Source organism: Struthio camelus, chromosome 5 (genome assembly GCF_040807025.1).
Source record: "Struthio camelus isolate bStrCam1 chromosome 5, bStrCam1.hap1, whole genome shotgun sequence".
Classification (NCBI taxonomy): Eukaryota; Metazoa; Chordata; class Aves; order Struthioniformes; family Struthionidae; genus Struthio; species Struthio camelus.
In genome coordinates this window covers 71,864,862-71,892,037 of record NC_090946.1, presented here as the reverse complement: position 1 = coordinate 71,892,037, position 27,176 = coordinate 71,864,862, and the positions used below count along the sequence as shown (strand labels likewise).

General features: G+C 38.1%; 1 protein-coding gene across 17 annotated transcripts in view; it reads left to right on the top strand.

The window, feature by feature from the left end:
* CDC42BPB (CDC42 binding protein kinase beta) overlaps nucleotides 1-27,176 on the top strand; it is a 98,144-nt gene that overhangs the window by 32,572 nt on the left and 38,396 nt on the right. For all 17 annotated transcript variants that reach the window (XR_011141669.1, XR_011141668.1, XM_068947138.1 and 14 more), the window contains exons 3-8: nucleotides 7,954-8,037; nucleotides 11,451-11,546; nucleotides 16,842-16,990; nucleotides 23,098-23,191; nucleotides 24,556-24,756; nucleotides 26,445-26,693. Coding sequence is in view for 15 of the 17 variants with exons in the window: in XM_068947138.1 (XP_068803239.1) it covers nucleotides 7,954-8,037; nucleotides 11,451-11,546; nucleotides 16,842-16,990; nucleotides 23,098-23,191; nucleotides 24,556-24,756; nucleotides 26,445-26,693 (873 nt within the window). In the remaining 2 variants the exon portion in view is untranslated. The remainder of the gene's footprint in view (nucleotides 1-7,953; nucleotides 8,038-11,450; nucleotides 11,547-16,841; nucleotides 16,991-23,097; nucleotides 23,192-24,555; nucleotides 24,757-26,444; nucleotides 26,694-27,176) is intronic.

Here is a 27,176-nt window from a genome sequence, read left to right as displayed (position 1 = left end):
GGTTATTCATCAAGTGCTTTTGCTGTTGATTAAAAAAACAACTATTTGCTAAAAAAATAAAATAAAATACTTGTTAGAATGCATAAAGAATTTAATCAGGATTAAGCTAACTATATTCTTATTAGAATTTAGCTGTTCAGCTTTTTAATTTAAACTACTTAACAAGCCAGACTTCAAAAAGGATGAAAACTACATTCCGTTTTCCTGAATGTCTAAAGTAGCTATATCCACAGTTTAACTACTTTAGACTTTTTGGAGAACTTCAAGGGCTTTAGTCTTACTAAAGAACATTTGCATAAATCAGTATTGAAGAAAGAGAGCTTAAACAAAATGGAGGCACAATGCTAATACTAATTATCAGTCAGGATCAGAAATTGATTTTGCCACATAACACAAGCCAGAGAAATGTGATCTTTGACCAGAAAGTGGGTTGAGACTTTGTGTGAATGTGTCCTTGTGAACACAACTGCAAAAGCAATATCTAATTTAAGGCAGATTTATGCAATTGCCAGTACTTATCTTTTACTTTTGGTGCATTTTTCTTTCTTTCTCCTTTCAAACCAGCAGAACTCAACCTGGTTCTTTACGTTTTTTGCCCAGTGTTGTGAGAAGAAAAAAACAAACTGGTAATCCAAAGCCACCTGGGTGAAAGTTCATATAACAAGGGAGAATTGGGAAAGCAAGAGAAAAAATATTTCTTGAAGTTCTCATTATTATGCTAAGATGAAAAAAGCTGAGTTTCAGAACCTAGAGATTTCTTTTCTAGCCACCTGTCAAAACATGCAGTTCTCCTTTTCTCATAAACTAAGACAGCTACTTTGCATGCATGGTAAACTGAATGTCTGAATATCCTGTACAAGAATATTTAAGGCTCTGACTCCTGGAGTCACTGGCTTGAGAATGTCCTGCGTGCGCCCCCTCCCCTCCCCCCCCCCCCCCAAAATTTCGCAGTTGCAGGAAAAGTTTGAAAAGTCCCTTGAGTATAGCAAGAACGATGGCTACAGTGGAATATAATTCGAAATGTTAGCTGTAAGAAGCATAAGCATACTCTGCTGATTCCTCCCCATCTCCTAGGCTATCTTCCTAGTTATCCAGTTGGGTGATACATTATGAATGTTCCACATTACTTTGAGTCTTTCTTTTTTGGAGTCATGTAGGCAAATGGTTCATGCACGGAGGGACAGTGTCCCTGAGGAATGAAAAAAACCTGGAAAAAAAAAATCAGAGCTAAATTGTTTTCTGCGATCTTAATTCTGGTTCTTGTTAAACAAATGTAGAGTTCCATCCTTGTAGCAAATCACAAGAATGAATATGTTGTATAGAGTGAAATTGTTTGTTAACAAAAGATACCATCTTTGTCAGTCAGTGAAAATATATATTGAAAGAATATAAGTGCATAATGGAAGTATACAATGGAAAATCTTTTTTTTGTTCCCTTAAAAAAAAAAATCTGTGACTTGAAATTTGCATTCGGCTGACTACTCCCTTCCTTTAGAAGCACTGTGGATCATTATTGAAAAGGAAATAGTGCCCTGAGAAATTTGGCTTTGTGGGATTTTTATCTGCCTGAGAAACTTCTCGAGAAGTGCTTTTTATGGGCTTAGTGTTTGCCTCTGGAAGCCAAAGAAGCTGAGAGTACTAGTGCTAGAGTATGGTGAGAGGCATAGGAGAAGGGTCCTGTGTATGGGGGGCTCTCTGGCTCAAAATACTTGTACTAAACTGCTTTGCAAGCTTCATCTGACCTCTCAGTAATGTACTTGGGAGTGTGTAAAGGGCCGTTTAGGCACATCGTATGAAACTGGCATGTTTCAATGCGTGTGATTAACAGTCTGAAGAGCGATTGTTGATGGAAGAACCATCTCCAGATGTACATTGTTTCAGAACTCGGTGGCTGATACCTCCTGGAAATTTGGCAATATGGGACTGAAACAATTGTTTTCCTTCCCTTGTTTATTACTAAGGATTTTTTTGAATGAGCGACACTTACTGTGATTGCAACGGAAGGGTGGAACAGCTTTGTCTTGCTTAGCACAAAAATAACTCAAGTTCTTAATAATGTGCCTGGCCCAAGTATTACTCCTATTGATGGATTAAAAATACCTTTACATATAACTATTGCTGTGGTACAGACTTGATTTGTTTAGTGGTTAGAAACAGTACTTGTCACCTCTATTCAGTACGCTTAGTCAGAGTCTTAGCTGGAATCAAGACATGTAAAAATATGTTTCCAGAAGGAAGTAAAATAACGGCTGAGTGAATAGGAATGACCCATCGTATACCACCGGTTTCTGATAACGTGGTTCCTCACAAAGAATATATTGACGAAGAATGCAGTTAGATTCAAAAGTGAATATGCAAAAATTAAACTTTCTGTTGACGGTCACGTTTGGCGGTGAGATCCAGTGCTGTCTTTGCCCTTATCCTGTTGTGAGCATAGCTCTATGGTACTGACTCTAATTTTAGTTTGTGTTTTTATATGCATCTCTAAATTAAGCCAGGACGCAGTGAGCTTTGGTATTAGGTACCCAGTGGGGACTGTACCTTCCGAAACTGTAGATCAGTAGCATTCATGAGTAGTGAAGGCAATGTGTGACAATCTTCAGGCAGCGATTAGGAGTTAAGAGAGCGTTCAGAATACGCTGCAGAAGAAATATTTAGTTAGTTATGCTTTTCCACAATTTACTTTTCACAATAACGTTGGAGGGATGAAGAAGCTGTTCTGTTTTGAAAATGCGTCAGAAGAGATCGTTGCTATCTTAGTCCCCGCTAGCTCTGTTGCTGTTTGTGTGGAAGTACTAAGTTACTATGGCGACAGGCAGGTTGTAAGTCGCTGGATAGACAATTCATTGTAGTGCCACAGCAAGACCAGTCGTTTGTCTGTGCAGTCCCACTAATTGCTATGGCATAGCTTAGGTGTTATTCAGGGCCTTTATTTTTGCTTTGCAGAACCTTTCTGCCTGGCACTGGTAAATGATTTCTTATTTGCACAACACAAAGATCCACATCGCGTGTTCAAAAAAATTATTTTGCTTTGGAAATGTGCACCGTGGAGTATGAACCATACCAAGGATACTCTGGTTGCTCATTTGAAATGTAAAATAGATATTAAAAGATAAAGCCATCCAGACCAGTTTTTCTCCAAGATGCAATATTAAAACTGTTAACTAATGAGCTATATATCAAAGACTTTCCGTATCCAAGAGTATCAGGAGGATAAAGCAGTTCCTGCAGTGCTTTTTCAGTATTAAGCATCCAAAATATCAATAGGATGAAGCAGAGAGTAGTTTGAAATTGGCGTATAATAGAAGCTTTAACTGGGGAAAAAATGACTGTAGTATTCAATTATGAATTTGTTAATAAGACACTGCAGATAAATTGTTTACATCTGAAATGACATTCTGTGTCTTCTCTTGGTTGAAAGGCTTGTGTAAAATCTCTGCTCAAATGTCTAAAGCCATTCTAAGTTCCTGCTGAAGGTTAATTCACAGTGATTTTGCACCATTTTATCTGTGCAATTTCGTTGTCCATCAACCTAAACAGATCTTTTTCCATCCTTATTGCTGTTGTCCTTCCTTCCTATTTTATTTGTAGTTAGCATTCATAGCTACTTCTCATTTTTATTTTTTTTCTATTTTGAACAAGCAGAGTTCTATTTTCCCTTTCATCTGAGATGCTCTTTAGTTCCTTGATCATCTAAATAAACCTCCTTTCTACCTACTCCATATTGAGCTTATGTCTCTCAGATGAGGCTGTAAGTGTGTAGTGTACCCAGTGAAGTTATATTTCTACAAGGCAGTAATGTTTACCTGTCCCTGCTGGTGTGCCTATGAATTCCAGAATCATATTTGCCTTTTTTTGACCTATTATTATTTAACTGATTGCATGAGGATTACCAACTATATGTCTGGGTCCATGATCTCCTTTTTAGCAGACAACTTTGTTTTTTTATTTGAGTTTCACCTTATTTCTGGAAGTCCAGTGCTTGAGGACAAACTTTCTCTGGAAGCTTAACATGGTGTGAGTATAAATAGAGTGGTACGTAACTTTTTCAAATTGCATTGAAATTAGTCCTGACGTGGTTTCCAGTAAGTTGAACATCAAATAATTCATAAGATTCCTAGCAGGAAGTCTTCTTGTTATTGATGTTCATTGCTTTCTGGAAACCCTGTCTTTCATTTAAATATTTTTTGCACTTTCTTACACTAGGTTTATGTTTTACATTATTAAAAAAGTGACTTGATTTTTGCTTGTTGGTCACACCACTCAAAGGGGCAGAGTGCAGCAGAAGGAAGTTCTGTCATGTTTGTTGAGCCTGATTTGGCTCAGATTCATGCCCTGTAAATTTTACTGGGGCATAAGAAAAGGTGGAACTTGGCCTAAGATAGCTTTGCACATTGCAGTCCTAAGTGTCAATATCAAATGACTTTTTAAGATGAAACTGCAGCAAAAAACTTTCATAAAACAATTCGAGAGGCGAAACATTAGCTGTTGCCAAAGTCTAAAAAGTTGTTTTAGCTGTATTGTTTCAATCTTTATTTTATTGCAGTGCAAGTGAAGCTTTGAGGCAAAAAATATTGTAAGGAAACGGGCGGCAGAAGTAATAAAAATTTGACAGGGTGTTGTGGCATGTAGTACCACAGTTGGTTCTCACTTATGCTTTAACACCTATTCTCACATATCTTGACATAAATATGGCTCAGGTTGGTTAAAGTGTAGGCCCTGGGATTCATTAGGCTTTCTGCTGTCCTCAAGGAAGTATCATTATTGCAATGTCTTTGTCGCTGTGAATCTTGAGGGCGCGAAGAGTTACAACAATGGTAATCGAATCAGCTGGTGACAGCATATACCCATACAGACTTGCTTGGAATGAGGGTTGCGGGAGAACAAAGATGACCTGCTGTCTGCGGATTTTCCTCATTGGAGTTTTAAGACTTCCTCGGTAAAGCACAATCACCTGAATCTCTCTACCAAACCGCTCCAATATTGCTCAGTATTTAGAAATCCTGATTTTTCCATTCCAAGCTAGATAATGAGATGTAAACTAGATAAGCTTTGTGTATTAATTTGACCCAGAACAGTCGTTTTGGGTGCACGTGTCAAAGGTACTTGGATGAGTTAGCCACTAGCCTATCCCTTTGGCCAGGTAGAGATGTGTGGGAAGAGAATCCAAGAACAGAGCCGAGTTGTACTTTCCCAGCTTCCAGGGACCAAGGGCTTAGAGACCCCTAACCACATTTGTAGTTCAGTGTTCAGTCGCCTCTGAGGCACCTGCTGTGTGTATTACGCGGGTATTAAGCGTGTACTTAACTACTTTCTGAAGGCTTACTTAAGTGTCCACAGCAACTTGTGGCAGACTTCTAAAGTTGTGGGGGGGGGAGGAATACTTTCTTTAAACTTGCTACTTTTTTGCTTCATTAGATGTTCTTCAATTTCTGTGTTGTGGGAAACAGCAAGTAATTGTTCTCTATTGATCTTCTCCATGACGTGAGCATTTGTAGTAACATACAAACCTGTTGCCTTTGGAGGACCTTTGAACACCAACTCGATACATTTCTTATGTTAGTAGAGATGCTAGGTTTCTTTAAAATTCGATTTTTTTTTGCCACAGTTGTAGTATAAGAGGTTTTTGTTTGCTCTTAAAAAGCGATCAGTTTGTTTTTTAATCAAATTTTAGGTATGCCAGAGAAAGAGAAATTAATATTAAAATAAGATTAAACAAATATAAATCTTACAGTATCTCTGAAGCAGCCACAACATTGTATGAGGAATGTAAAATTAGAAATATTGCCCCTTGATGAGCAAACTAAAAGAAAGCTAACCTGAGTAAATACTTCCTTTGTTTTATAAAACATTTCTGCAACTTCTTAATCAATGTTGTTACAAAATTCTTGGCTATAATAGTACTGAGTTTATCAAGTCACAATGGGGGTCTGAGGATTCCTCCCCCCCCCCCAAAATTAAAAGTTGCTAAGTGGTTAGACTGGATTGGTGGATGAGATCAAGACAGGACGCAGTTGTTTTCCCTTCAGATCTCTTCCATGAGTGGAAATAAGGGCATTTCCTGGATGATCATGTTCTGTATGAAGTAAAATTTAAAATGCATAGAGGGTAATGCCAGCATCTTGGAGTTTTACAGACTTTTTAATGCACCGTTTAACTTATATTGTACTTTCAGTTGTACCAGGCAAATGATTCAATTAAGACAGTATGCAAGGAGAGATTTTTACAATAGGTTTTAACTATAAGGTCATGACAAGGCTAGGAGAAAAGTTGACAGTTTTAAACTGTTACTGAAGGTCAGTGTCCAGCAGTTTCATATGTGCGCAAAGAACCTCAGATGTTCAGCTGAGACTTCCTCAGTTTACTCATTCTCCCCCCACAGCGTGAGTGGTGTCTATGGGGGAGATGTTCATTACTAGGAGAGACTGAGATGTAACGTAGTTGTGGATGTTCTGCTTAGTGTTAAGAAGAATCCTTCTGTACACTGTGGTCCCCCCCACCCCCAGCTTCATTTAGAGCCAAATTCCCATCTTTTTCCTGTGGTAGATACCTACTGGTCCTTTTCCTAAGATACTCTTCCATTACATGACTCTATGCAGGCAGTTTACTGGGTGTAGATCATCTACTATGTGACCTGGTGAGTGGAGCTTCATGCAATGAATGGTGGGGGGCTTAGGTGTAAGCCTGCAGAGTGAAGTATCTGAAGTTGAGGGTCCCATTCTTGTGTTGCTGGAGGAAGCAGTCTTCCCTCTGTCCCCCATCTGGAACGTCCTTATTTGCAAGGTGCAAAGTGGTTTTATGTTCCTCTCTTGCCTCCTCTGGACTTCTGACTTTGCGTTGTGTTGCTCTGCTTGACGCTCTAATCCCAACCTAGTTCTCTAGTCAGCATCATCTTAGAATTGCTATGTCTTCTGAATCCTCTATAGATGATAAGGGTTTTTGAGTAACAAAAGAGGTGAGCATGATGCAATTCCTTATTTTTCCCACTGCTATGCAGAGCACTGCTAGAAGCAATGAAAGCTGATGACATTGGTCAGTTTTATACTTCTGAATAGAAACAAGTGCCGTATCAGCAGAAGTATTCAAGCAGTCTGTGTATAGTCTGGTGAAGATGTTGCTGTCCTGGTTATGATTCCCAGTTTTCTGTGTGAACTGTAAGAATCCTAATGTAAGTTAAAAGTTTGTGGAAATGATTGCTTTAGTACAAGAAGAATTAGTTTTGGTCTCAGAAAATGCAAGCCTAGGTGTCAAAATATAGTCTTTGCATTCCTGTATAACTATTCTAAGCCCTGAAATTCCTGTATTCTTCTGTTTTTCTTCTACTGTACATCTATATGCACAGCTACTGTTTGTAACAGACCGATTTAAGTAAGTCTAATATGCAGGATGCATGGTAAAATGCTTCAAGCAAAATGGTGAGTAAGTAAATGAATACTGTTTCTGCTTTTGTTTAACTATCTGCCTGCAGTACACAAAAGGACCTTAATTTGAAAATATCTTTCAAGCTTCTGAAACCTGAAACGTAAAACAAATTAGTAAATTATGGTGAGTTTCTATTGACAGCAGCCTTACTTGTTTTCTACGGCTGCCCTTTTAAACGTTCCCTCGTTGGTTGAAGCCACGGCGTACAAACGTTGCTTGTTCTTGGCGAAAAATGCAGCTTTACTACACATCTTCATATGAAAAGCTTCATACTCTTCCTGTGTCAGCCCCCATGTACTTGCTCATGAACAGTTGACCACATGTGGCGTGTTGTGCATCCAGTACCCGGTAGTAGTGGAGGAGCAAGGTAGAAGGAGCAAAGAATTGAGTTGTAATTAATCAATATGTAAGATGACTGCTGATGACTGCTTAGTGACCGATTTTTATTAATACTGTCTGAATATTCAGCTGTTAAAATGCTACATTTCTCTGACCATGCTTTTGTTAAACACAGATATCTTATTATTTCAGGTTGCAGTTGTTAAAATGAAGTGTACAGAACGCATTTATGCGATGAAAATTCTAAATAAGTGGGAAATGCTTAAAAGGGCAGAGGTAAGTAATATGACTCTCCTAATGCAGAGAATTTTTTAAAGTGATATTGGGAAAATACTACACTGAAGCTCTTCTAGATTAAGAAGAATTATTTCATAAACACAGGACCTTCCTTCTTTTTTTCCTTTTTTTCCTTAAGCTGTTTTAATGCAATCAAGTCTGACAGTCCCTTCCAGGCATCTGTTGTTCTCAGCATTACTGTGTATTCGTTTACCAGACAGTCTGCCCTAGTTCTTACCCTGCATTTATTGGCTAGATTTTTGTTTACAGTAAAGGCAAGTTAAAGACTACATGAAAGCTGAGATTGGTGCTACTATGACATTCACAGCTGCATACAACAACATTATAAAAAGATCTTTTTTTCTCGTGCATTCAGAAAGCATGTATTAAGGAGTTTTGCACCCTACAGTGTGTAACAGGTTTTATATAACTGGTAAAACTGTAACTAAGCACTGTAGAACCACAGGTTCAGATCGTAAAACAAAATGAGTTAAGAAGGTAAGTCTGGTTTGTTTTTTTTTTTTTTTTAAAGTTTTTATGCAAGGACATGTTCTGTAAATGTGTAATGGGGACTTCACAAATTAGGAAAGGCAGCTTTTAAACAACCCACTGAGAATATGTCATGATAAGTTTCATATTCCTAGAATACTTCCTCTTGCACTTAGAAAAACCTAAGTCATGGCAAACTGATTATTACAAAAATCAAGAGTTAAATGAGCAACAGGCTTGAGGGGAAGATACACGTACTGCATTAATACTTGTAGCAGTTGTAGTAAGAGTCACAGGCTAATGTCTTGTTGCAAACTAAGCTTATGACTCCTCTCTGTCCTACTCTTTTCTCCTTCCTGACACCTCCCCCCCACCCTCTCTAGTTTCTCCCTTCCCTTTCAATACCTCCGTTCCACCTCTTTTCCCATGAATGAATTTCTTGCCTCTTGCTAAGCCCCTCTTCACCACTGCATTTGCCTGATTTAGTCGCACTCTGTCCATCAGTCCTTACTCTTCTTTACAAGCAGAGGCAGCCACTGCTACTCCGCTGTTCTTTGAGCTGTCAGGAGGATTCACGCTCTTGGCTGTGCTGCACCACTGGTTCTGTATTAAGACTTTGCCTATGTAGGGAAATTCAGTGCCATTTCTACACAGATTTCAGTCAGATTAATTCACTAATCAGTACAGAATTAGTTTAAATTGAATTGCCTTTAGGAGGTTTTGAAATTGTAGTAAAGATACGACTGTGCTGGCTTACTTCAGTCATTTTCTAAAGTGATTTGATTAAATGGCTTCACTGAATGGCTGTAACTTTCGCATGGAGATGTCTTGATAAGAGAGATGATTAGGACATATCATCTTCACGTTATGTGACTAACTCCTACACTGTCAGGCAAGCAAGAGGTAGAAGAGGGATATCTACCAAGAAAGAGCTATAATGAGCAATAGTTTTTCTAGTTCACTCTTGGGACAAATGACAGACCAGTTAAGTCATCTTTCTACTCATTTATCCATGGGACGGTGAGGGAAGCTGCCTTCTCTGCCGTACTCTTTTGTCGCGAGTCTCTTCCCGTGTGGTTAGTTTGCTGGATTCAACTTCTTACCTTTCCTGGATGAGCAGGATCTTATAACCTGAATGTCAAGTTCAGAAAACGTGTGGCAAATTTTAATTTTCCTTTGTGGTAAATCTTGTGAGTTTTAAAATGAAACCTGCAAACATGCGATAACCTCTTAAGTGGGCCATTCCACTGAAAAGCAGACTTCAGATGTTTCATCATCCACTATATCAGTGGTTCAAGAAGCATGTTATACTGGTTTATATTTGGTTTGTGAATTGAAATATGAAGAATTGTATAACTTATTAAACATAGCAAAAAGTAAATCTAAGAACTGCTTATTTGTGTATAAACTGCAAGAAAAAAATACTGTCTGAAGTGAGTAAAATATAGGGCAGATTAGTAGACATCAACTAACAGCTGTTAATGGGCGTTGCATGCAAAAATAGGTATGTTTTGTGTGTTGATAAGGTGGACCATATATGTTCATTGTTCAGGCAACAAAATGCGTGGCCATACGTGTATTATGGACCACAGTTCAAACTAAGTCTCAATTAGCTAATTGTGTAGCCTGTCATGCTTTTCCAGGTATGTCTCATAAGGCATTTTTAACTAGTGGAAGCTGTAAAGGATAGCTTTATGGTGTGAATTTGTGTTGCAGAGTGTTTGGTGGCATTACTGGGTTTAAAGTGTTCATAACATTCCCTCACCATTTGAGGTTGCACGGTGAACCTGGATCAAGTAACTTACATCTTCAAAAATAAACAAATTAGTTTTTTGTGTTGGCAGTCTCTCCAAATAGTGGTGCCAAAACAACAGAGAACTGCTGTGCTCTGATACTTAGGGCAGGGGAGTGGATTACTTTAAGCTGCTGTTGCTGCCAGTTTTTTGTAGAGTGATACTTAGGCCTTGTATTTGTAAACCTTAAAATCATCTGAGTTAACATTAATTACAATTTGTATTTTTTTGCACCAATAATTACTAGCTTTCCATCTTGGCCATAGTACAGTCTTCTCCAGTAGGAGAGATTTGAGCTTTCCAGGAATGTTCTTTCCTTAGTACTTTTTCTGGAAAAGTGGCACCAACAGGAACAACAAATAAACTTTTATCTGCAACTTAAGCACTTGAATTGGCAAATACTGAGCATCCCAATGGCTTTCTGAATTGAGTAGTGAAAGAATCCCAAGGCCTACATCTTGACTTTTTTTTTTAATTCAACAAAAAATAAGTGTATTTTTATGAAGGAGGACTCACTTGTACTTTATTAAAGTTGTTTTTATGTAAAGATACTGGAAAAACCTGTGATGGAACCTGTGTTTCTGAAGTGTTGCAGCGTGCTGTTTGAAGTAGAGGGAAGACATTACTGAAAATGGAAATGTGTTATAAAGGACAAAGATGGGCAATAATAGTAATTTTTGCCCATTTCTTGCGGTGTGTTGGCAATGTCTGTGACTGGAACTGCAATGTAAGAGATGTATACGTTAAACTATACATTCACAAAGGTCTTGTTCAGAAGAGCCAGGCTTGCTCTCCTAGCACCATTATCATTCTGCCACAGGTTGTAGTGGCAAGCTACCACTTTTTCTGTTCCTTTTTAAATACATTATGGAACAAAGATTCAGTGTTGTCTGAAATCGTTTTGTGGGTTGTTTGGGTGTTTTTAAGGCCACAGTCAGGATTAGAATGACTGAATGCGTAAGTACAAACCTGCAGAGATTCCCTGGCTTGTCACTTGTGTAGACTGAATTCTAATGAATAGAGACCTCTGTTCTGAAATTTTAAATAATCCCATAAAGCATGCATATATATTCATCCTGTGAAAACTACTTGTAGATGTTGACAATGGCTTTTTCCCCTCTCTTCCTTTAGACAGCTTGTTTCCGAGAAGAGAGAAATGTTTTGGTGAATGGAGATTGTCAGTGGATTACTACGTTGCACTATGCTTTTCAAGATGAGAACTATTTGGTATGTTTGATTCTTCAGCAAACAAAAGCTTTATATTATGAAAGAACTTTTATTTCTGGTAAATTTAAGGATATTGGTGCAATAAATCAGGCTGCTTCGTGCCTTGCAGCAGTGTTTCAACCTTCTTGTTTTTTCCCTTGAAGAAAAACTTCAAAGGACTGACTAACTCCAGGAGAGTGAGAAAGTCATGTAGTGCTATAGTATGCTCAGGGTTAGTTAATCACCTTAAATTAACTACCCTTAAATAAAGTATAGCATGCCTAAGCATTTTTTTATAGCTTTGCAATTAACTAGTTTGAGATGTGCTGTTTTTGTGAAAGGATTAAATGTTTTTATTTAAACACCCGAAATGTATTTTGAAGCAAGATTTTGTTAAAATGGCAAAGGTAATTTAACAGTTTATTAAAAAAAAATGGGATTAAATTCATATTTGGAAAGTATCAGAAAAAATAACAGCTTCTCTAAAAGCATTTAAATAAAATACATAAATCAGCAGACCGTTCATCTCAGTGGTTTGGGGGGCGACGGGGGGAAGGTTAGCAACACTTGACAGAATACCCGTATTTTAAAATAAAATAGTGATGATTATACTGTAAAATTGGTGGTAACTAGAATTAAGCCACGTTTACCTTAGTCACAAAAGTCAGAAAAGTGCTTATTAGGCCCTAACACATTACTGCAGACTGAAACAAACAGCTTGCATGTGGCTACTTGAGGCTAGCCTTGGGGACCTGGAGCACTGAAACACTGGCATAATTACAATGTAAAAGTTTTCAAGTTGTTAATGCTTTTTAGGTAGCACCACAGTAGCATGTTGTCATTATAAATAAGAAAAAAGCTTACTGATGACAGTATGCCTATGGGTTCAGGAACCAAGCATAAGAAAGAGTTGAAAGAGACTTAAACTTTCCTGGAGGTGCTGGAATAAAACAAACTATTTTAAGAATGTGTCCTGTCTAAAGTATTTTTAGAGTAACAAGCACAATGTGGCGAAATTTGCGATCAGGTCTTGGATCCTCATTCAATCGATTTCCATTTAATTAGTGCTTTACTTTGTGTCAGAGACAGATTTTTCTGTCCCTCAAAGTTTAGTTGCCTGTGGCACTGCCTCTGAGGTGGAGGTTGCTCATAATTGCAGATTCCCTCAGAAACAAACATCCTTCAGACTTGCATAAAAAGAATTCAAGACATCCTTAAATGTAGTATTTCCAAGTAGCTTTCATCTAAAAATGTAAAATTTTTAGCTGTAGTTACAGTAAGCAGTAGTAGTAACAATATAGAGAAGGGATCTATGTCACTAAGACCATTTTGTGAAAATCTGTGCTGAGCAAGTTATACACCCCAAGTTCCCACAGGCATGTAGATGTTGAAGTTTCACCTGACAGCAGAATTTAGACATCTAACATCAAATTTAAGATCCAGTATCTAAGAACCCAACAACTGCCTAGCAGCCAAAGTTAGCAGGTTGCCAGCTTGCCTGAGTTCTGCTACTGCGTTTGCTGAGAGGCTGCCTTCTGTTTTCAACTGTTACTCAGCATTTCTCTCTTGTAAATGTCTGGTACTCACAGATGAAGTGTATCTGCATCTCATGCACACTATTATAAATGATGCATGAAGCAAAAATGGTGTTGACAAAACATCAGGAAGTGGCTTTCATTTAGAAACTTGGAGAGGAGGGTCTCTTCCATAGTATTTTACTGGTCAGATCACTTGTCCAGGGAGTAAAAGATCTCTGTTCAGTTCTCTGCTCAGCTTGAAGAAGTTCGTAGCCAGTCTTCCACATCTCAGGAAAGTGCTGCCATGTTATAGACCCCGAGCAGGTTGGTTTACTTTTCAGCTTTGCTGCTGATCCTGGGTTATCCCGTAGAATGGAACGTACAGCTAAGAGCAGGAGGAGAACAGGTAGCCGAGCTTGGTTCTGCAGCCTGAAGAGGACATCGCTCCTCTGGAGGAGAAAGCTCTAGGTTCTAGTATCTGCTCCCAGTGATCTCTGCACGTTGTAGGTAATGTTTCTTAAATGCAAAACGGTATCAGCTAACCCTGAAGCAGACCCAGAACGTTGGTGTCTTTGCACACTGAGGGATTTGGCTGCATAATGAAAGACTTCCTAATGAGACACTAGGATAAAGAGAAGATAAGATGTTCAGGTAGACAAGTAGTAGCTGACGTCACAGAATCTAGAAATAACTGGGGTTTTTACTCCCCTTATTTAGTATTAATGGAGCATGTGATGCTGTAGAACTTAAATATAAGCACAAAACACAAAATTCTACAAAACGTAGACGTTCTAGTGTTTCCTTTTCCAGTGAATTTTTTAAGGTTGTATTTAAAATGCTTTATTATTTAAAAAAAAATTGCATGTGTGCAACAGTAATTCTGACAATATAGGCTGGTTCTAGCACTGCATTTCGATCATTTGTCAGGTATTGTATTTAGTGCAAAATGAATACTTAAAGGCTGTTCTACTGCTAAAAGCAATTCAGTATTTTTTGTCACATTGGAACAATTTTGCAGCTATACACAAAAAGGAGAAATGATGTCTTAGTAGAAAACTTTAAGCAAGAATTTTTGCTGATGAGAGGGATGAAATTTGATGATTCTACTATTTCACTTTGATTTTTTTTTGAAAATTAATGAAATCCTGGTACATGAAATATTGCACTTAGTAAAATAATTATTTTAAAAAAGGAGGAATTCTGGTTTTTGCATAAAACCTTTAAGTTGTTTACAGTGATCCTGTTTTCCAGTATTTCCAAATTGTAGGCAGCAAGTTTTGAGGATTGTATGGACCTTGTGTAGGGAGGAAGGGGGAAATGTACTTACTCAGCAGTTCCCAGACCTTTTTGAAGTACAATGAAACTGTCCAGTATTAGTGTAGTTGAAGAGACATTTCTGCAGCCATTTCTTCCACAACTTGTCTGAAGAGGAGGTGGGGGGGGCTAACAAGTGTCTACACATCCTATTCTTGTAGTTTCTAAGTGTTTGAGGGGCAAACCTGTCACGTGGTGTTGATGTTTTCTAAACAGCTGGCTCTTAAATGATACTACCTGGAAATGCTAGCATGACCTTTCCTGGTTCTTCTGAAAGGTTTTTGTAGGGAAGTTTGAGTCAAGCTGGACTAAGCAAGCATTGGACTCTTTTACTGAAGTAAATGTAGAGCAGTTAAAACATAGTCCATGGATATTAGAAACACAGATAAGATGTGAAGTTCTTAATTTCTCCCAGATTCAAGTCTCTTAGTTTTCTTGTTATTTAACAGAAATTCTATCATGGAGAAAAATTTCTTTCCTGTCCTCATTCATAAATAATGGCATGTGTGTGTTTCTGTGTGCTGCCAGCCTCTTAAAGAGTCCTGAGTATGCAGAGGGTATGCTGATTTGTTTTTTTTTTTTTTTTCCCCTTTGATTTCCAACACCTCTCCCCCCATTGGATGTAGCCACTTCTCAGGAAGAAATGCAACACCTCTAGATTTAAGTGTCATAATACCCTTTCTTTTAACCCCACATGATGGGAAAAGTTTCTCCTTGCAAGGAGATCATCATAAAGAGAAGGATGAATAAAGTTTGACTTTCCTATAGGAGAGGTCTCACCATCTTTTCCTAATTCAAGTGCCTCACCTCACGGGTCAGCCAAGTTTTCAGTGAGTTACAAACACTATGGGAGCTGAGAACTGATTTACCTCGTCTCTTTGACGGGCAGTATATTTCAACTCCCACAGAAGATTCTGTAAGCTCTTTTAACCTTGAGTTTGAGAGAAAATACCATAATACAGTATCTCTTTTGAAACGTGACTAGTTCCTGTCTGCAGCTTCTCATTTCAAACATAATTCCTGTGTGTATACAGTGTGCTAACAAATGTTAAGTTCTTGATGGGTTGTGCAATACTGGTTGATTTCAGCATAAATGAAGAAATTTGTCTATAGATTAAGCTATAATTATAAGTGTATGGAGAAGAATAATAAAAATACATGCCTTTTGGAGTCTTTTTAAGCCACAAGATAGCAAGGAAATGATTAGCATTGCACTTTATCTTCCTTTGGCTCCTAGTGTCTTTAACTTGCTTTCCTTTTCAAAGATGAATCTGTGAAAAATTGGATAACTGCTTTGGAAAGTTATTTCCAGAATAAGCAAGGTTGCTGCTAAAATCATATATCAAAGCATCTTGGGAAGCATGAAACAGAATAGCTCAAGACTGGTAGTAGGATATAATGTCATTATACTTGTAGTCATGGTCTGAAATTCAGTGGTATTGCTAAGAGGCAACTGCAATACAATGTCACCCCCCGCCCCCATAGTGCCTTTGGCTTGACAGTGCTTCTGGATCATCAGGGGCATCCCTAAGGTATGGTGTCATCAACCTCCTGCTAGTTGTGCTACCTAACCACCAAGTGGCGTGTGCCAAGATGGATGTGTTGAACATGTCGATGTGATAAGTCCCACTTTTGGAATCACTAACGATAATAAAGTGGTACCAAAATTAGTTGTGGTAATGAAATGTTACTCTTTAGACTAAGTTAGATCAGTCTAATAAATACTCATTTTCTTCCAGAAGAGTTTTCAGTGAAATTTTAATCAAAATACTGTTCAGAGGAAGCTTGGATTGTTGCTCCTTGCATCTGCGAAGAGAAATGTTTCCCTCAGCAAATGCTTTAGCATAATACAAGTATCCTACTTTTAAGTATGTGCTGCTTCTCAAAAATTTACCATCTGCAAATAGATATGCAAATCAGGCAAGAAGCCACTTGCCTAAAATAAGTTAAAACATTAATCCTCACTGTTTCTCGTTCAGAAAGTATTCTCTTCTATAGGTTGTATCAAGTATTTCCTGTTAATGAGAAATGTAGCTCTAAAATAGATTCATATTTTTTAACTAGTTTATTTTCTTCCTGTCCCCTCTAGAAATTTTCAGTTTAAGGATTAATAACGTGCATTTCCTGCATTTTGTTTTGGTGAACAAAATAGATTGACTTTTGTCTTTGACACTAGCTAAGACAGAAATAAACTGAACCTCATTTACTTGTTTTACTGCTGCTGCCATATCTTAATTTTTTAATTATAAGAACTGTGTTAATTTATCATCTTTACTATGATTATTAAAGGAATGTTATATGAATTTACTGTAAATAAGCAAATAAAAGTAACAATAAAGATGACCAATTTTGACTACTTTCCCCATGCTTAGAAAAAAATTCGGTGAAAGGTTTTATTCAGCGCTAACCGATGAACTTTAGTGTTTTGGTTTTTTTTTAACCACCTGTTTGTCAGTACTTCACTGCTTCGTTTTTCCCTTTTCAGTATCTAGTGATGGACTACTATGTTGGTGGTGACTTACTGACACTTCTCAGTAAGTTTGAAGACAAGCTTCCTGAAGATATGGCTAGGTTCTACATTGGTGAAATGGTGCTTGCTATACATTCCATACATGAGCTGCATTATGTGCACAGGTAAAATATCATCTCACTTGGGCAAAAAATATGTTTACAGTTGCATAAAATTAATCCTAAAGAAATTGTTACAAATAAGCACAGTAGCAACAGGCAAACTACTGTGGGCGCTTGCTTGCTGTATAGCAACTGTGTAAGTTTTTGAAGTTTAAACACCGAGTTGTGATGGATTCATTTTTAGAAGTGATTACATTTACAGAATGGTTGAGGCTGGAAGGGACCCTTGGAGATCGTCTAGTCCAACCCTGCTACTCAAGCAGAGTCACCTGGAACACATTAGCCAGGATTGTGTCCAGATGGTTTTTTAATATCTCCAGGGAAGGAGACTCCACCACCTCTCTGGGCAACCTGTTCCAGTGCTCTGTCACCCTCACAGTGAAGAAGTTTTTCCTCATGTTCGGACAGAACTTCCTGTGTTTCAGTTTCTGCCCGTTGCCTCTTGTCCTGTCGCTGGGCACCACGGAGAAGAGTCTGGCCCCATCCTCTCGACACCCTCCCTTCAGATGCTTGTTCACATTGATGAGATCACCTCTCAGTCTTCTCTTCTCCAGGCTACACAGGCCCAGCTCTCGCAGCCTTTCTTCAGAGGAGAGATGCTCCAGCCCTCTAATCATCTTGGTAGCCCTCCGCTGGACTCTCTCCAGGAGTGCCATGTCTCTCTTGGACTGGGGAGCCCAGAACTGGACACAGTACTCCAGACGTGGCCTCCCCAGGGCTGAGTAGAGGGGGAGGGTCACCTCCCTCCCTCCACCTGCTGGCAACACTCTGCCTAATGCACCCCAGGATCCCATTGGCCTTCTTGGCCACAAGGGCACAGTGCTGGCTCATGGTGTCCAACTTGTTGTCCACCAGGACTCCCAGGTCCTTTTCTGCAGAGCTGTTTTCCAGCAGGTCAACCCCCAGCCTGTCCTGCTGCATGGGGTTATTCCTCCCCAGGGGCAGGACCCTGCACTTGCCTTTGTTCAATTTCACGAGGTTCCTCTCCACCCAACTCTCCAGCTTGTCCAGGTCCCTCTGAATGGCAGCGCAGCCTTCTGGCGTGTCAGCCACTCCCCCCAGTTTAGTATCATCAGCAAACTTGCTGAGGGTGCACTCTGTCCCTTCATCCAAGACCCAGTACTGACCCTCAGGGGACACCGCTAGCTACAGGCCTCCAACTAGACTGCGCCACTGACCACAACCCTCTGAACTCTGCCATTCAGCCTGTTCTCTCTCAGTCCACCTCACCATGCACTCGTCCAGCCCATACTTTGTGAGTTTACCTATGAGGATGTGATGGGAGACAGTGTCCAAAGCCTTGCTGAAGTCCAGGTAGACAGCATCCACTGCTCTCCCCTCATCTATCCATTTAGCTAACTAACCTTTTACTAAAGCTTTTGTTTTTCATCAGGATTCTTGAATTATTTCTCATTTGGACAGGGTCACCTGATGAATGTTTATTTGCCTTTATCCGTGACAGCTTAAATGTTTGAGATAGTTTGAATTCTCTGCAAACGTTTAGACATTAGGCAGAATTTTTCTGCAGTAAACGCATGATAACTTCACTGCATCAATTTACCTGAGGTGGTCATCAAACAGAAATGTATGCTTACTGTAACAAGCAGGCATATGCCTGTCTAATTGTCTGTTTCTGCGCACGGAATATATTTCCAAATCAGTCTCTGGCAGTGTCCACCATCTTGTTAACTTAGATTAAAAATATAACATTCCTTATGCTGTAGAAGAGGAAATGAGTCAGGAATGCAGAGTACACTTTGTACACTTCTCTGGGTTACCGTTTGGAGCGAGTTGTTTCAAAGAGCTGTTAATAGTGCTAGGGAGGCGCATGGTAAACCATGTTTTGTCATTGCAAGAATCTTGATCAAGTGAGCATTTCTGTCCATTATTTGCTTTTCAGATTTAACAACTACATGCAGTATGTCAATTAGAAAGCAAAATGATGTTGGTCCTGGGAACCTTTGCAGTTCTCTCTTTATACTCTTGACTATATAGCTTCGTTTTGGTGAACAGGGAAGCTGCAAAATACTGAGTGTGAGAGCAGCAAAGTTTTCTTAGTTAACTGAAAAGTGCTTGTGGCCATATGAGCAGGTTGATGACAGGTCACTGAAATGCCAGCTCAGGAGAAGTGGACTCCATACTAGTGTTGTGTCTGACTGGGTAGGTATACCCCAACCAAGCTCCTCTATCTGTCCATGCCTTTATTTCTATGTCTGTAAAATGAGGAGAGGTTTACTCATCTCTTATGAAATTTATGGTAAGTGAGGTGATTTTATTTACAATTATTATTTAAAAGGTACAGGGAACTCTAAAACAAAATACAATGTTTTGATCTTTATTCCATTGAGAATTTTATCACTGTTTCAAAGATTGATACATATTTGTACATATATATTTATATGTTATATATTTTATATATTTATATATTTAATATATATTTATATGTACATATATGCACACATTTTTACATACACACACATATTATATTATGTAAAAACTCTGTAACCTTGTAAATAGATGTGGACAATATCTAGGTTGTTTGAAGTGTTACAGGCTCTTTGTTCTAATTGCTTAAATTAGCTCTGCATTTTAGGACAGGCTTTTATAAGTATGTAAACACACATCATCTTTTGAGATGAATAGAAGTTTAGTAACTCAGCAATTGCATAGGATGCTTGAAAAGTTGCACGGTGTTCTGTAGGTAAATGTCCATGCTGTGGATTAAAAGGTTTGCATGTTTCGAGAATAAAATAACGATAGCCTGTTGTTGTGCAGTTGTCTTAGAAACTGAGTTGGGCCCTAGATGTTATACAGCACAGCTGTCGCTGTCCTTTGGTTGTTTATATGTCAGCTGTTGATATCTTACTGGGACAAATCATCTAATTGTGTATTAGCTACACTAGTCAAATTTGGCTGAAGCACTAGTTTAAAGCTAAGGCTGCTTAAGTGTTTTGCATATGCATCTAAAAAAAAGACAACTTTTTAATAGTGTTTGTAAACGTAACATAAGTAAACCTATGGAAGAATTTGCAGCAAAGAACTGTAAGACTGTGTGTAATGCTGTCTCTGATACCTGCCACAGACACATAACAAGGTGATCTGCTATCTTAAATAAGCACCAGTATTTGTTTTTGAACTGGTTGGGTGGTTTGACCTTTGTGGACTATGCAGTAGATGTATCATTGCCTAATGGACAGAAATGAAGCTACTGTGTGTTGATTAGTATGTATTTGGGATCCACTGAAAGCAAAAGCTCTAGATTCAAGTGGATTCACCAACTGTCTGTGTGAGAGGAACTGAAGCATCAACCATCCATGCAAGAGAGTGTATTGCTTCTTTCATATTAATTGGTGAGACTGAATTTTGTTAACAAGTTGTCTGTCTTGTGCTTGAAAACAGAAAATGCTGTAAAAATTGATAGTTTCAGTAATATCACAAGTTTTATGTCCAAAGGCATGGCTTGGCTATTGGCAGATTTGGGATAAGTCCACACGGAATTCAGGCATCTGACTTGATTTAGCATGCTTAGTTTGATTTAGCATGCTTTTGTGTGAATGTGAGTTTTCAGTGGTGCATAGAAGACACGTCTGTTAACAGAAAAGTTCCACCAGAGGCACCCTTGCACCCACTTCCAAAGAAGGTAATCTGACTAACTGACCAACTAGACCTTTGCGCAGGGTTGAATGAAGAGGGTCCGTTGTGGCAACAGGAGCGTGAGGGCAAAACATGTGTTTGAATAGATGATGTATGAATGCCCACGAACTATTGTGTGGCAACTGGAATGGATTTAAGAAGAAACATGACTGCTCTGGACAGGTTTTCAAGGATCTTTTTAAAGGCTTATTTGCCGTTAGCTGTAGATAGGAAACAGCAGAGCTCAAAGATGAGGCGTTAAGCCTTCTGAGCAGAAACAGTATTCCCTTAGGCGAGGGAGGTCTGCATGTAAAGCAGAGATGTGTTGGATGCCACTGGCTCATGCATTGAGCGGTGCGATTTAACAAATAAAAGCTCATATTGGGCTTTTATAGTCTTCTGCCTCCACCAAGCTTGACTTGTAATGATGGGACTTTAAGAGAATTATGACAATATCTAGAACTGAAATGTATGGAACAAATTTTACAGTGGAAAATTACTAATTAGTTTACTGGGCGAGCAGAGTGAGATGGCTTGATTTTTTGAGTTAGCAAATTTTGTTCCTTATTGTAACAAGTAAGAAGGTACTTTATCTATCTTGACAGGCATAGATTAACATTTAATATTTTTTCTAGTACTGTCACTGAACAACAGTATAAGCGAAGTTTCAGTAATTAGTTTCAGAGCATTAGCCTTTGGTTAAAAAGCAGTAATTCAAGTTTGCTTTGGAAAAAAAGTAGCAGATTGGCAGGATTTTTGTACGTGTGAGAACCCATCATTAAACCTAACGTGGTGTTTTCTTTCATAAGTTTGCTCAAGTGTGATGTTGTGGAATTTAGCAACTTCAAAAGCAGTCGTCATCAACTTCCACATCTGAGTAATGAGATTTCTTTAGAGCGTATTTTTTCTTCATTTGTTCCTAGAAATTCTAGTCTCTTCCTCAAAAATTAAGCGGAAGCTATTGTATAAACGTCCGTCCTCCCTTTTTTTAGTTTTTGATCACATGTAGTGGCATTTGGAACTCACATTTGAAAGGAAGTTCAGCATTTTGTGAAGCAACAAGACCAGTGGGTTAAATGTAAAGCACGTGTGGTTTTAATTATTGATAATATAAAGTTTTATTTAAATATGTCTGGTATCTTAAAACAAACAAAAAACCCAAACACACATGCATTTATAGATTTGGTTATCTTAAGCTAGCTCAGATAGTCGGTGATATTTTGAAGTAGCATGGTGATATGCTGACATGTTGGGAGTTGATCCTGTATACCGACAGCTAAAGAAAAGGGAGGAGACAGATACAAGTTAACTTGTGAGACTGTGGGATGTTGTCCAACAGAACTGGTGCTCAACTGACACAGTCCTGCCCTCTTACTCTTCTTTCCTCCTTACCCTTTGTCTTCCCAACATATTGGCTAGGTGCTCTTAAATTATTTGTGATATTTGGAGGCTGTTTTTAAAAAATAAAAAATAAAAAAAAAGAGAGAGAGAGAGAAAGAAAAAGTGTATTCGTACTGTCTTATTAAATTGTCTGGATGTCTTAATCTGTCTTTAACTGATGCTTTTACCTGATGTAAAATTGAGTACAGAGTGGTGAAAGAAAATGCGATTAATTAGTGTACTAAATTCAATTAAGATGCTCTTCAGTAAGCCCTTCTTGGCTGCCTTCCTGATATCAAAAATGATACCAAGGAATGAGCTACAGTGAAATGGAATTCTTAGATCATTTAGGTCTTTTACTAGCCTCAGCATGCTGAATACCATTTTATACCAGCTACATGCAAAAGCAGCTGAAGTGGTTCGATATCAGAGACTTTCTAATGTTACTCTAGCCTGCTGAAGTGCTATTGCCCTGATTCCAGAGCAAGGGAAATTCCGTGGTGTGTAGAGGAGTAATTGTTGCGTGTACACAGCATGCCATAGGGCTTTAGGCACCAGCAGAACCAAATGTGCTGTATAATAGCTTATGGAAAGACAGTCTTGACTAGAAGGTGAAGAATACTGTCCAACAGAAATGATGGACAAACTTTAGAGAAGAAGGAACAAATGTTCCCGGATCAAAGTTAGAAGTTAGTAATAATACTTGGCAAAAAACAGCAGATTAAAATAAATTACCATTTCTCTTTTGTCCTTATTGCTTGTAAACAATATGCTGTGACACGCATAATCTCGAAATAACGTTGAAGAAGTGATCTACCTCTCCATTACAGTGCTATGACTCACCATAATAACCATATTTGGTTATTTGACTGTTCAGAGTTCAATTCGGCTGAGCTGAAAATCCGATATAATCCCAGCCTTCAGTGTTGCAGGCAAAGTTTTAAGTTGGGAGGAGGGGATCATATACAGAAGAAAAGTGTTTGCACCAATAGGTATCCAACATAAAATTTCTTTTTATTCTGATGCAAGATTCATCCTCACAAGCAGAGCTAGTAATTTATATATTTTAATCTTTTCAACTCTTTCTGTTATAACAGGGATATAAAGCCTGATAATGTTCTTTTGGACATGAACGGCCACATACGACTAGCAGACTTTGGGTCCTGTCTGAAAATGAGTGAAGATGGCACAGTATGTATGAAGCAAAATTTAAGGGGGTGATTAGTAATGGGGTCTTTGAAGTGAGTTGCTAGTCTTAAAAGTATTAGGCATTGTCAGTATGCACGAGGGAGATGACAGATTGTAAGCTTTTTGACGTACTAAAAATTGAGGGACGTGTATAACTCAACACATTTTTAAAATATTTTTAGAATACTCGTCTACTGCTGACTTTTAAAGATGTATCCTTTGCTATGCTTTTTGGTCTTTTACCTTTTCTCCTACTAGCCATTTGAGTTCTTGTGAGGTCTTTTCTTTGTGGAAAATCTGAAGACCCTTTGTTAAAAGGGTACAAATTTGATGCTATTGATGTGGTAGAATCGTAGGTGACCACGAACCTAACAGTCATGAAAGACTTGAAGTGAAAGTCATCCAAAATGAGGAGATAATTAATAAGCAGTTTGTTTCATATTCCAGGAACCTTTTAGAAAAGAAACGGCAAGGGTGCAGTAATTGGCCACCTTGTGCACCAGGTTGGCTACATCACTATAAGCTAATTTCTTCATCTTTTTTTTTTTTTTTTCTTCTCCTTTGACTGGTTGGTGTATCCCAGGGTAACAATCTTGCCAAAATATGGCATGCAGCATTATTCACCAATTTTGGCACAAGCGCGTGTCTTGGAGACATTCTGTGATCATACAATGCCTATCAAGGATTTACTAGATTAAAATGCAGAATGAATTGGAAGGAGCCATAACTGCTCTGCTATGTAAACCCTCAGTACATATTCCTAGAGATTAGAGCTCTGCCACTGCCCTGATAGTCAAAGCTTTGCTACTCCTTGGCCATACAGAAATTCGCTAGTTTACCTCTGAGCTATATGCTGCTGCGCAATTAGATAATACACAATTTTTAATAAACCAATTTTTGACACAACGAGTAGGGTGCTGCTAGCCCAGGGACTTTGTTTTGCTGTCGTCAAATGGAATAGTAAAACTTGAGCGTAAAATTTGAACTCCTTGCTTACGCGTTCTTCAACTTCTGACAGGCAAATGCAACTTTAAATGTATAAACACTCACAAAGACAAAACATTTTCTCCTCTTGTCTTTTTTTTTGCTCACAGCAGGTATGACTATTTTGGGTTTTCTGCTGTGTTCAGAATAAAACGTATCAACAGATGTTTTGTTGAAATAGCCGTGAACTTGTCTTTATCTTAGTCTTTGTTACTTTCTTAATATATTCTTTATTTTGCTGCTATGATTTTATACATCTCTTCTGTTTTCAGAGCCAACCATGTTCTGGTGTCTCCATTTACCAGAAATACTACTATATGATTAAGAATTTTGCTGAGAAAACCTGAGAACTTAACCAGAATAACCTTTGCCTTATTTTTAAGGTGCAATCGTCAGTAGCAGTGGGTACTCCTGACTACATCTCTCCTGAGATACTGCAAGCAATGGAAGATGGAATGGGAAAATACGGGCCTGAATGTGACTGGTGGTCACTGGGTGTGTGCATGTATGAAATGCTTTATGGTGAAACACCCTTTTATGCAGAGTCATTAGTGGAAACCTATGGGAAGATTATGAATCATGAAGTAAGAAATATATTCGATCTGCATATATTCACTGGGGAAACTGTTACCACTTAAAGATGTTCAAGTGATGGTAGTTGAAAATCATTATTTTTTTACTGCAGAAGTTAGAATTCTGTCTTAAAAGGAAAACTGTATCTAAATGGTGATTTTGTTGTTGAAAAAAATCTAACAAATCTTCAAAAAATAGAAATTTAAAACCAACTCTTAGTTCTTAGTTAAGCACAATAAAAGTTTCTTCTGGACTGTGCATGAAGAATGAAGTAATGTATTATTTACACAGCTGTGGACATTTGCTGCCGCATTGATAATTAGTGCGAAAAGGAAATAGGCAAGTCAACTGGTGTGGACTTGGCTGTATTAAGAACGTGAGGTCAGGGGGTTTGCCCAGACAAGAAGTGACAGAAGAATGTTGGAACTTATAGGTGTGTTTTGAACATTAGAGAATAAGAATAATCCAGTTCATGAGAGCTTTTGAGAACTTTATTAGGAGGATGTGTTTGTGGGCATATTCATCTTAGGTACCCAGAAGCTGTTGTGTAGGGCGTGGTGTTGTGTTTTCTTCCTCCCAGAATGAGTGCAGTTTACAGGTGTTGACAATACCATGCTGTCACAGTGAAGCGGTGAAATCCTGCTAGAGTTGAAACACTTGCAGTGATGGATATTGATCTCTTTAGCTTTAATTTCTTCACTGAACTAACTGGTGGCATGCTTTTTTATTAATTATATTGAAATATATGACTAACCTAGTGGTTACTGCTGGCTGCCTGGCTCTTAATCTGCCAGGGAGGAAGCTTTTGAAACTCTTACCCTACAGTCTTAACCTTGCAATCTCATTTGGACTCACAATGAACATGATTTTGTTTTTAGTGGGGTTTTTTTAAGATTAACCTGGGTTATTCTGTCTCGGGCCCTAATTATCTCATTTTAAACTTGAAAAATGATGCTTCAAGCAATAAATGTTGTTGTCGCTTCTTGGAAAAAAAAAAAAAACAAAAAAAAGCCTTCTTGGCTATAAAGTAGAAATAGTAGCAAGCTAAAATACAGGAAAAAGTTATCCCTACTTTATCTAGAGTAATTCTGTATATTAGTGGTAACTGTGTTTTTAGAACTTCTATTTGATGATATAAATCTTTGTCAAATATAAATTACATTTTGATTTAAAAAAAACAGGCACTTAACACAAATTTTAAAAATGCATCTTTAAATAGGACAGTGTTTTGTGGGGGAATGGCAAGCATCATGGGTCTTTTAGGAGCTGAAATTAATAAAACGTCGAAGAGTAGATCTTCAGCAAATCCTTGGATCTGTGTGTAAGAACACTAGTGAGCATCTGCCTTTATTACATGACTCTTCATATACTCTAGATTATCAGAATTCATGTACATATCTTAAAGGTTTGCTTTTTCTTACAGAGTTACTGTAAACCCAGCTACTTTCAAACAGATCTGTGTTAAAGGAATTGAGAAATGGTTACTTGTCCTCAAAATCCGTTATAAGACAAAAAGAATACCACTGAATGTACTGTATTGTGCTTTGCCAGTGCTCGCTGGAACTAAAACAACGTCTGATAATTCATTTCCAATTCTGTTGATGTAACTTAACACTTTATTTTTGAAACCACTGTTGCAAATTGTGGAATTAGTCCCTTCTCTGAAAATATCTCAGATTGTTTTGTTTCTGTTTTCTAGGAGCGATTTCAGTTTCCATCCCATGTTACAGATGTATCTGAAGAAGCAAAAGATCTTATTCAGCGACTTATCTGCAGTAGGGAACGTAGACTGGGACAGAATGGAATAGAGGATTTTAAGTCTCATGCGTTTTTTGAAGGACTTAATTGGGATAACATCCGAAACCTAGAAGCACCTTATATTCCAGATGTTAGCAGTCCTTCTGACACATCAAACTTTGATGTAGATGATGATGTATTAAGAAATCCAGTGAGTCTTTTATTAAAATATTATTCATACAAATATGCAGCCTTGCTGTGTTGTAAGGTAGTAGTGAGAACTTATTTCAAAGCAAATGGGGTTTTTTTTGGTTAGCTTTATTAAAAGGAGTAAGTAGAAAAATTGTTAATAAGTTGTGTTAGTAAAATAAGGGTTTTTGTTTTGTTTTTCATTCTAAAAGTCATGAAACAGGTTTCTGAGTCTGGCAAATTTAGTAGAACTTTCATATGGATATGCGTTGTGGTACAGTCTTACAACAGTGGATAGTGTTCTTATTGCAGTCATAATGTTATAAATCCTCAAAGGCTCAGAGCTGGTCACAAGTGGAGCTGATCTGAGAAATTTAAAAGAACCATATACCATTAAACTTTGGAACTGATCCATTTTTGAAAGCGTTACGGTTTAGAAAAGAAGCTCAACATTTCTGAATGCTCAAAATGACGTAAGGATGAAACATTTTAATGTTTCAAATTT